The sequence below is a fragment of the Antrostomus carolinensis genome, unplaced genomic scaffold, assembly GCF_000700745.2.
Source record: "Antrostomus carolinensis isolate BGI_N321 unplaced genomic scaffold, ASM70074v2 scaffold13119, whole genome shotgun sequence".
In the NCBI taxonomy this organism is placed as follows: Eukaryota; Metazoa; Chordata; class Aves; order Caprimulgiformes; family Caprimulgidae; genus Antrostomus; species Antrostomus carolinensis.
Genome location: NW_010338104.1, coordinates 33770 through 44205, shown reverse-complemented (window position 1 = coordinate 44205; position 10436 = coordinate 33770). Strand labels below are relative to the sequence as shown.

Sequence of the window (10436 nt, the reverse complement as noted above, 5' to 3'; positions counted from 1 at the left end):
GCCTGGATTGGAGCTTAGGTAGCGCAGTTGTTCTCTCAGCTCTGTACTGACGTACTTAATTTGAGACTAAATGTTCAGGAGCAGATGTTCTCCAGCACACGGCAGCCTAAACACTGCAATGTGGGACACAGTTGTAACATGTACACTGTGAGGCAGTTGCAGTAAATAAGTGGAATTAACTCCTGGGATCCTCTTACATGTGACAGCAGGAACAGAGCAGAGCATGCCTGCAGATCAAGCTGTGTCCTACCCTGGCTCTGGCTTCAGGTGCCCATCGTTTGGTGCCCCATCAGCGTGCCCTGCTACTCGCTTCTGACAGATACCAGTGCTGACGCTAATGGTTTGGGGTTATTTTACTATTACCCATTTTACACTGCAAAGGAGAAGAGTATTGCATTAAAAACATTCAGTCTATACTGGTGAAACTTCAGCTTGCATACATCTTCACAAAAAACCCAAACCAAACCCCAACCAAACCAACCTAGTTTGCAGATTTGGCAACCTGGTATACAACCAGTCGCTTCATCTACCAAGAAAAGCCTGAGGCAAGTAAAGCACCTTATTTTCCCCGAGTGGCAGCAGGGGTGGGTGAGGTGTCCCTCCCATGACTAACAGACATGCACCTGGCTGAGAGGACGTGTCTGACTGACCTGGGCACAGGCACAGCAAGTATTTTACCTGAGCCTGTGAAACCCATTGCATTCTGCAGCCCAGAGCTGCCAGAACAGCAGCAGGTTTGCTAAGATGGGAAGCTGCCAAGCGTATCAAAAATCTTCTCTAGCAGAACATCAGCTGGTAAAGTTTACTAAACCACTTAAATCATTCTGAAGTTCTGCCTAAGAAACAGCTCCCTTTAAACAAAAAGCTATTTTAGCAGATGCCAACCCTGACAACTTTTAGGCACAAATGAACAAGTTTGCAAGAAAGTAACTGAAAGTTTGCAAATTAAGATGTGTCCACAAAGGTGTATTTTTTCAAGGCAACCAAGCTTCCATTTCTACTGCTTTCTCTTTTACTCTCTGTGAAGTCCATCAGCGCTGCAGCAGGGTACAGGGCCAGGCCCCTGTGCCGCCCGCGCCCAGGGAACACCAGGAGTAACAAACCGCAGTGACATGCACATCATCAGTATCACTTTTATTAACTGGATTTGCTGTTTCTGTCGCACACCGTGAATGGTTATACAGTGAAAAGCCAAACACTGCTGATATTTCTGTACCCTCTTAACACCCAGACACGGGTTCTTTCTTGATGATAAATTTTTATATTTCTGTTCATTAATTCTGCTTATTTTATTTATACTGCTACTCTTAAAATTCTGTGTCAAGATTGTCACATCTTAAATACAGATTAAGTCGCTAGAGGTACATTATTTTTTTATATATATATATATATATTTATATACACACATACAGAAAAATACAAGACTAATTGCTTTTCCACAATATTTAATTTATACACTACTGTAACTATATGCAACTTTTAAAGACACATTAAGGGGTACAAGAAACTGTTTACTTGTTCTAAATAGTTTGGTCCAATATTATCTTAATGTAGTGGTTATTCTCGCCCTTCCTTTTATGTGACAACATAATACAACATACACCACATGCACAGTCATTCACCTATCAACAAACGGGTACAGGACAGCACTCAGACGAACACCTGTACGCCCAAAGGTTCAACCAACCACACACAACTATAAGGCTATAATACAACTATGCAGCATAAATGGTCAACACTGCTGTTCTAAAGTGAGCACCATATATACAGTTGTATATAAAAACATTGGAAACAAAATACACCCGGGGTTAGTTTAAAAGGTGCCATTCCAAGGCTGTACATGGTATCAGGAAAGAGTATTTACAAGACTTGAAAAAAAGCTGCAACAAATAAGTTTATTGCCAATGCCCTTTATAAACTTGTCTCCTACTTGGACGTTACACTCGCTGTCTGTGAACCACACATCTCATTTCTGGCCCTTGGTAAGATCCCTGCGCAAGAATTTCAAGCAAATATGTTCTATGGCTTCACCCACACATCTATGCTTGTAGCTTTTGATTTATAACTATCACACCGACTAAACTGCAACTAGAGTTTAAAACATAAAGAAGTAAAACGCTTATCCTTCATCTTGCTGAGGAAGCAGAATCTAAAATTCCTGGCTAGGCTCATCAGTAAGAATACCCCATGCAACTTAGACTCTCTTAGTAAAAGTCTCTTACTAATCAGGAAGGGCTGTCATGAGCTGTAGCAATTATGACCAAGCATAACACAGTTCTTTGGTGCTCTGCTCACTCTGCGGTGGATGTGAAATGCGCTGTACGTGACCATTCTGCAAGTGTTACAAGATGCTCAACAGTGTAAACTCCTCTTGGACATCCCACGTCTGCCCAGGGCGCTGCTACATAATGCCGCCAGTTTCACTAGCATTGCTTCGAAGACCCAGTGCACAGCATGAAAAAATAAAACATTCTTGCCCTTCCCAAAACTAGGAATCTGCAATATATTTTATTCTAGATAATAAAATTCCACAAAGTTCATTCATCTGGTCAAAAGTATCCTTTTGTACAGAAAAACTCTAAATCGAGACCTTGCCCTGGCAACGGGAAACCCAACAGAAAAGCTAAGAGCTGTAAAATAAATACTTTCCTGGCTGCTGTTTTTAATTGCCTTTATGAAAAAGCATGATTACTGAGTGAAAATAAGTGGTGTATGTATGGGAAACAGCAGTATTTTAAGTCTTAAAAAAGAGTAATAATGAGAAAAATGTCAATGACAATAACAATTTCAATCTGAATCCAATTACCTAAAGGTTTTCTGTCCCTTATTGCCTTTTGAAATCTCAGGGAAGGGAGGAGAAAGAGGACAGGGGAGAAGGTTCACAAGGTAAAAACCTAAAATATTAAGTGTCATGATATACTAATAGAAAAAGTAATTTATACAAATACTTTATTTTCAGTTAGCATGTAAAAACTCAGAAGTAGACTTAATAATTTACCTTTGTTATATTAAAAAAGAAGATTGTCTGCTTGTAATATTAACATATTTCTATGGGAGAAAGCTGCCTTACAAATCTACTTGCCTTTTTTTTTTTTTTTAAAAAGAAAACTGCCTCTAGCAAAACAAGATCTTTTCAGTTTGATTTTTGAGCCACAACTTTATCCATATCATAGCTTAAGACAAATAGGTGTGGGTTTAAAATCATATTTCAAGATCACTAATTTTCAGTGCATCTTTGCTTTGTACAAGCCTTGGAACATCTGAAAGCTCCCTGAAGAGTTTTCAGCATCAAAACATTATTGCTTTGGTTCTGTTTCAGACATGTAGAAGTATGCCACATATCACATATTTTAGATATCACAGAAGGTCAGAACAAGAATTAACATTTCACAAGCAAACAAAAGCTTCTCTCTCAAAAGCTTTAAGTGCAGAACATGAAACTTCTAAGTGCTCCATTTACATTAGGATCCAGATATTTATTTTAATTTAATCCAGACCTTCCATAGTAAATTATAAATGTAAAAATTACTCAATAAAATATTCTGTTTTGTCGAAAAAGAAAAACGTATTAGCTAGCAGCATGCAAAGACCATGCATTGTCATACCATCAAGCAAACACAAAATTAAAGTGTAATAAATAACTGCTCAAAGCCCACTTAAAAATCTTAAGACAACAAAAGGGGGTCCGGTGACAAGGTGTTCACAGCTCTGAACAGGAAGAATGATGCTGCCAAGTAGGTCGAGCTATTAAAGTCAGGTCATTGTCATATGACATGACAACAACTGGTTTGACTGGAGGTACACAGCAGCCCCTCCTTTGGGTTCCGCTGAATATTCACAGATATCGTCTTTTCACAGAGAGGTAGTTGTAGCACATTGTTTTTCAAGTTCCTGTTCTTTATCCGTTCCAATTCCTTTGCTGCGTCTGACATTTGGTCAGAAAAAAATTTTAGGTTGCCCAATGATGAAGCCTGGTTGGTGCTTCCACTGGAACTTATACACATTTTCCATGTTGATTTCTCCTGTACTTTTACACTGGAAAAGGACAGATTGTTTTGAGGATCAATAATGTATTTAGTGCTGCCGTGAATCTGTGAACCCAGGCAAAGGCTCATTAACTTCAGGCTTTCAACCAGTTCCCCTGCACTTTTAGACGACAGCTGCATTGAGTTTCCAGACCCAGCGCATCTCCGAGTGGAACCTGAAGTGTTGTTGGTGCTGCCACTGGAGCTACCGGAGGGACTGCCCCCACCTTTGTTGTTGTCACTTGGGCTCGTTTTGTCTGCCCCTCCATTTCCGTTACTTGGTTTGCTTTGCCCACCGCCATCTCCTTGGCTGCCGGGCGGCCCTTCGCTGCTATCCCGTCTATGCCAGGAGTAAGTAAACCCACTATCTTTGTCTAAGCGCCTCCTACTTTCCGAGTCGTCATCGCTTGTTTCTGAGCTACTGCAACTAGAGCCCCGCCCCTGGCTTTTCCTCCTGTGATAGCGTTTATGCACGGTGCTGGGTGAAGCGATATTCATTTTTAACCTGCTGAGCTTTGGGGGTAAGTTCTCGTCCATGTCAAACTCATCATCTGACTCGCCCTCCTCAAAGATTTGATTGAGGACTGGCGCACTCTTTCGCGAAGTAAGACGATTTGTAACTGAAGGCTTACGGCGCAGAACAACTTGAGTGGAAAGAGAAATAGGTTTCTTATCTTCTTCATCCTCTTCTTCATCTTCTTCTACTCTGAACAGGCACTTCCGGCCACTCGTAGTGGGTTTTAAGCTCACCGATGGGACTGCTGAAAGCGCCGGTGCAGCTAATTCAGGGATATCTTCTTTCTTTGCTGAGTCACCAAGAGCCTTGCTTCTGTGGCCATTGAGAACATTCTCAGCTGTGCGAGCTGGTGACTGAGGAACAGTTGCATGGGAGAGAGGAGAAGCTGTAAGGTCATCCTCCAGATCTTGGGGTACATCAATTTTTGTTGGCCATGACTGCCTACATAAACAATTAAAAAGGATAAAAGAAAAGTTAGATCATGGCAAACATTTCAGAACACGTAAGAAAAGGAGAAGCACAAGGACTGCCACACAAATGGGCCTGCTGAGCAGCACGTTTGGAAATAAATAACAGTACTGAGGAACTGAGGAAAAGGAAACGTTCGCAGAAACGTGCGTTCCTTTGGAAAGGAACATCATATATGCAGAAGCACAGTTTAGAAATTATGTTGGTTACTGTCAAATCTTAAGATTTCACTGCTCTCAGAAAATGAATTAAGCAATAAAAACTTTAAATAATTGTGTCTCCAAGAAAATAATATGAAGTAGGTATAAAACCACCAGTACCTACAGGAAGACACGAGCTGATTCAAGCACAACTTAAATAAGACAGTACTGCAAACTACTTTTAATCTGAAGCTTCTGTTATTTTTTTCTCCAGTATTCTTAATATAAAAATTAGGTTAGAATTAACATGAGTGAGACTGAAAAGCTGGGTCAGAAGAAATATAATCTCATTTTCAATAAGTCTTATTCAGACCAAGCTCTATTCTACAAAATCCCCTTTAATTTTAAACACACATGAATTGAGATCATACATTTATTTGACCTTAGCTGAGCAACCGGAATCATTCAGCTGCATGAATGCAGGACTCAAGCTGCTTAAGAATATAACACTTGAATAAACTGTAAATCAAAGTTCAAAATGTATGACTGCGTACTAGCATTAACTCCAATCAAAATGAAAGTAACACTTGAGTGTAAATCAGTTTTACAGTTGGCAGCTGATGTCTTATCTCCAGTATCTAAGACAGTATCTAATGATTTGTATTTTAAATCCTAAAATATATTGTAATTTTCCCATAATGCACACACAACGAATTAAGAACAAAGACTGTCAAGTCTTTCCTCTCTCTCTCTCTGTATTTTGAAAGCCTAATCAAAAAGACCAACACCTTACACTGAATAATTCTTCAGTTGCTTCACTTGGCTGAAGCCACACATTTCTTGTGGAGACCAAGAAATTTTTTCTAACCTCTCAAATAGTCCCCTTTAATTTTGAAAAGTTTGCCAATCATCTAACTTTATATAACTAAAATACTCTAGCATATGGCATGAAAAGCTGTAGTAGAAACCTGTTCACATATGGAGGGCATATTACAGGACATTCCCAACCATATTTTGGGTGTGCCTGAAGAAAGGACTGCATGACTTTGCAGCCCAGTTTAGAACCAAGGTGTAGGAGGAAAGCAGGAGAGGAAGCAGAGAACATTTCACACCAAGTGTGACCCCAGATATCTGCTTGGACAGTCTGCACACAAAGATGGAAGGATCATACCAACTTCCTGATCTCTGCTGTGTTAAGAGGTCAAGCTGAAGAAAAGAAGAAAGCTCAGACATCTCTTTGCTATTCTTATTCTAGATGTGTTCTTTTGAAGTATTTAAAGTTAATGAAAACACCTGCAATAGGACTGCATTTGCTCAAGGCTCCCTCTGTGGTGGCTGCATAGAAAAGGATCCCGAAGTGCGAGATGCCTGTCTACACAGGTAACAATTGACAGCTGTCTTACCAGTTGTATGAACTTTGAAAAAGACTACTTCATTAAAGCCTTTAAACTCACCCAGCCTAACTGCAGATTTTGTTTTGAAGTTCTAGTGGCTTCAGTTTTGCTTTGCAAGCCAATGATACAAAATCCACCAGGATCCTCTCACAGTAGGACCCGGCTGCCAACACACCCATGTGAGCCTGGGTCGTCCATTCCCTGGGAAGAGCTGCACACTGGGAGCTGCTGGTGCCCTCCCACCATTTACCTCCAGTAAGGGGCTTTGCCTGGAGGGAGGCCACACAACCAGCAGCTCCAACCCAAGCTGTCCAGACAAGAAGTGGAGCTCAGGCTGTGGTCCTCCTTGGTTTGACACAGGCATTCTCCCTACGGCCCCAGCTGACTCCAGGAATGCTGGCAGCCACTGACCTAGTTTTCTGATGACTTGTGCTATGTTGGGTATTCTAAACACAACCAACCATCTGTGATTAAAAAACAGGACTTAAATAAATTAGAAACATAACTACAAAAGTGACAGAAAATGGAGATCTAAACATTTCAAGAATTTACTGTGCTTTAAGAACAAACTGGTTTGTCTGCAAAAAAAGGAAGAGAGTTCTGTGGCTGTGACAGTAAAGGGCGAATGCAGTGACAGTAAAGGGCGAATGCAGTGACAGTAAAGGGCGAATGCAGTGACAGAAAAGGGCGAATGCAGCAGCAGAAAACGGGGCGAATGCAGTGACAGTAAAGGGCGAATGCAGTGACAGTAAAGGGCGAATGCAGTGACAGTAAAGGGCGAATGCAGTGACAGTAAAGGGCGAATGCAGTGACAGTAAGGGGCGAATGCAGTGACAGTAAAGGGCGAATGCAGTGACAGTAAAGGGCGAATGCAGTGACAGTAAGGGGCGAATGCAGTGACAGTAAAGGGCGAATGCAGTGACAGTAAAGGGCGAATGCAGTATCTAACAGCGCTGTAGTTTCCAGTTGATAAACCTCCTCACTACAGGATGTTTATCTCTCATAGCAGCCCATGTTTGCCTCCCTTCCTTTCACAGAATGTTAGTGATTGGAAGGGACCTTGAAAGATCATCATCATTCCCCACCTCTCCTTATTCCCAGTAGGTATGAGGGGAGAGTGGGACAGAAGAGAAGCTCCAGGTTGCAAGTGGTGAGGTTTTTTTGTTTGGTTGGGGGTTTTTTTGTGGTTTTTTTGTTTGTGTTAATCTTTTGAAGTCTCAAAAATCAAAGTAATGCACTACTTTGTTGTCTTTTCCATGAGGTCATTCTATATAAACACTATGAACCATCATGAAGACAGGGACTAGCTACCTGGGACCATTAAGGGCAAGAGTTCCTGAGTTTATACAGATGTCCTTGTCATGAAAAGAAAATTCATACTCATAAGGCAAGCTTCGACTACTCCATTCAACTTTACAGATTCATAGCAAGATTTAGATTAAATGAATTTGTTTGTTCCAGCTCCTCATAAAACTGGAGCAGCTCTTCTACTGAAAGAGTGACACTGATGCAGAAAAAACCCCAAACAATTTAAAAGCAGACTTTGTAGTTTTAGAATTTTCAATTGAAGGTAAACTCAAAGTTTTCCTCTGAAGTAATTTGTCTTATAACTAATACTTAGTATTAGACACATGTGATGCTGTGCTTTGATTTATTTTTTTAAAAGAAATTGACATAAAATAAGAGGACAATCAATTAAGAGAGAACTGCAGTGAAAGTTACAGTAGTAACCTTGAGGAGAGGTAAACTCTGTCACACCCAGCTCCAGACCATTTAGGTTCTATAGGCAACCCTCAGTTGCCTGCAACAATAACTCTGCAAAGTACTTGTAACCACACAACATAAGATAAAATTCCCTACATAAGTGAGCATTGAGTGAATGACCTTTTTAACTGCAGCAACAAAATTTCAGTCTGCTCTAGTGCACAACACAGGGTGCAGCCTCATCTGGAGATGACAAAGATGTTAAGCAACTCATTATTCAGGTAGACAGAATGGTATTCAGAAGAGACTCCTCTAAAAGCCTCCAAAATCTCAGCCTAAATCCAAGGTAACAATCAATGGAGGTGATGTATCTTCAACCTATTTTCCAAAGTGCATGCCTTTAATTTAAATCAAGTGTCCATTTTTCTTAGATTGAACTTGAGGTAGTAGTATCTGACTTCTATGAATTAGGCCAAGAAAAATGTGGATATGGACCAGAAGGGCACCATAGCATTTATGTACCTATTAGCATTCCTCTTAAATGATTTCACATGTGACTTTGCATGAAATTGCACAAAGAAACCTTTGGAATGAACAAGCTATTTTGTCTTTCTCTCTAAATCCTACAGACAGATTAACAACACTGAAGGCAGGCAGCAACTCTAAACATCAGCACAAGCCCTTCATATTCTTCTCTCATCTAAGAGATGAGCTACTAACAATTGTTATTATTGCTAATAATAGTTACCAATAATATTTTACTAAAACCTAAAAGGCAACTTCTGAAGAGACTGGAGGTTAGAAAACAAAAATTAATGGAAATTCCTTGGCACAACCTCCATCTTCAGTGGAAAGATTGCCAAGATGGGCAAATAAAGATTTTTTTCAATATCAGCAGATCCTGAGTCATAGCTAACACTTCATTCAGGAAATTAAAACTCAAATGTCTAAGAAAAGTAACTGTTCAAAATGTGTATCCTCCGATACCAACATGGAGGCAGAAACTATACTATTCACTTTGTGTCTGTTTGGTTTGGTTTTTTGGGTTTTTTAAAAAACATACGCTGCTGTAACTGCAAATATGGAATGCTTTCATAACTGGATGCAGAGCAAATGGACTGGGTGAATATATCAATACCAATTAGATGCCAGAACCCCACTTTCCCCTTTAGTTTTACTGTGTCACAAGCTGAAGCGTTGAAAAATCTCAGGGAACCTTACTATAAGGTTTTTTTAAACATGTTTTTGTCAAACTAAAACAAAACAAACCACCCAATTATTCCAATATCTTTAAATAGGTGATTAAAGCAATTAATTCAACAGTTTTCCTTAGACAACAGGCATATCAACTGATATTAAAAAGAACATAACCTACAGATGTTTGATGTAAGCTTGATTTAGGGGCTGTTCGGCCCATTAAAAATGAAAGCTAACAACTCAACCATAACATCACATTCAGAGTGATTTCTCATTTATAGCTAATTCCCCATCAACATGTTTATGGATTATGCAACTAATTTTTTTCCAGGGATATTACATACACAGTTTGTACAAGGAACTGAAAGTCAATGAACACAGCCTTTCCTAGCAGGTGTGAAACCTTACTACTTCAGATACAGACTTAAAATTGATTAGGCATTTCCTGAAACTGGTAGGAATTTAAAATATTATTGGTAACTGTTTTCTGAACAGCTTCTGAAGCATCCACAGCATTTTAAAGACCATTAAAATTTGCAATGAATAATTATTTTAGTTTTTAAAAAAGAAGCATTTGAGCAATTCAATAATATTCTCATTAAGCCAGGTTAAAACTTTGATTCCTAAATTCTCACCTGAACTGAGCTTTGATGTTGCTAGGGCTTGCAGATCTGGTCTGAATTTCTTTCTCTTGTTTTTCTCGCAGAATCCTTTCAGCGAGTAAGAAGTAAGTAGCAGTGATGTGATTGTATTTGTTAGTTTCCAATGCCCTAAGGAAAGTGCAAAACATGAAATAAACCATACATCAATGGTTTTCTAGAAACTGGACATGCATCTCACACAACTTGCTGTAGTTCTCATAGCAGGAAGAGCGCCTGAAAGCAGAACTGCGTATTTTTGACAAGTATGTCTTAGTTTTATTAAATATAAAGAGCCAACAAATCTAGTAGTTTCAACTATAGTTGGATGAGGATATCCTCAGAATATCATC

The 10436-nt window shown here is 39.6% G+C and overlaps 1 protein-coding gene across 1 annotated transcript in view; it reads right to left on the bottom strand.

The window, feature by feature from the left end:
• Positions 1-3089: 3089 nt before the first annotated feature.
• The window catches only part of SNRK (SNF related kinase), a 30827-nt gene continuing 23480 nt past the window's right edge, over positions 3090-10436 (bottom strand). Inside the window, exons 5-6 of the mRNA XM_010175410.1 lie at positions 10081-10215; positions 3090-4983 (exon numbers count right to left, since the gene is read on the bottom strand). Of these exons, the coding sequence (XP_010173712.1) occupies positions 3765-4983; positions 10081-10215 (1354 nt within the window). The 3' untranslated portion in view covers positions 3090-3764. The remainder of the gene's footprint in view (positions 4984-10080; positions 10216-10436) is intronic.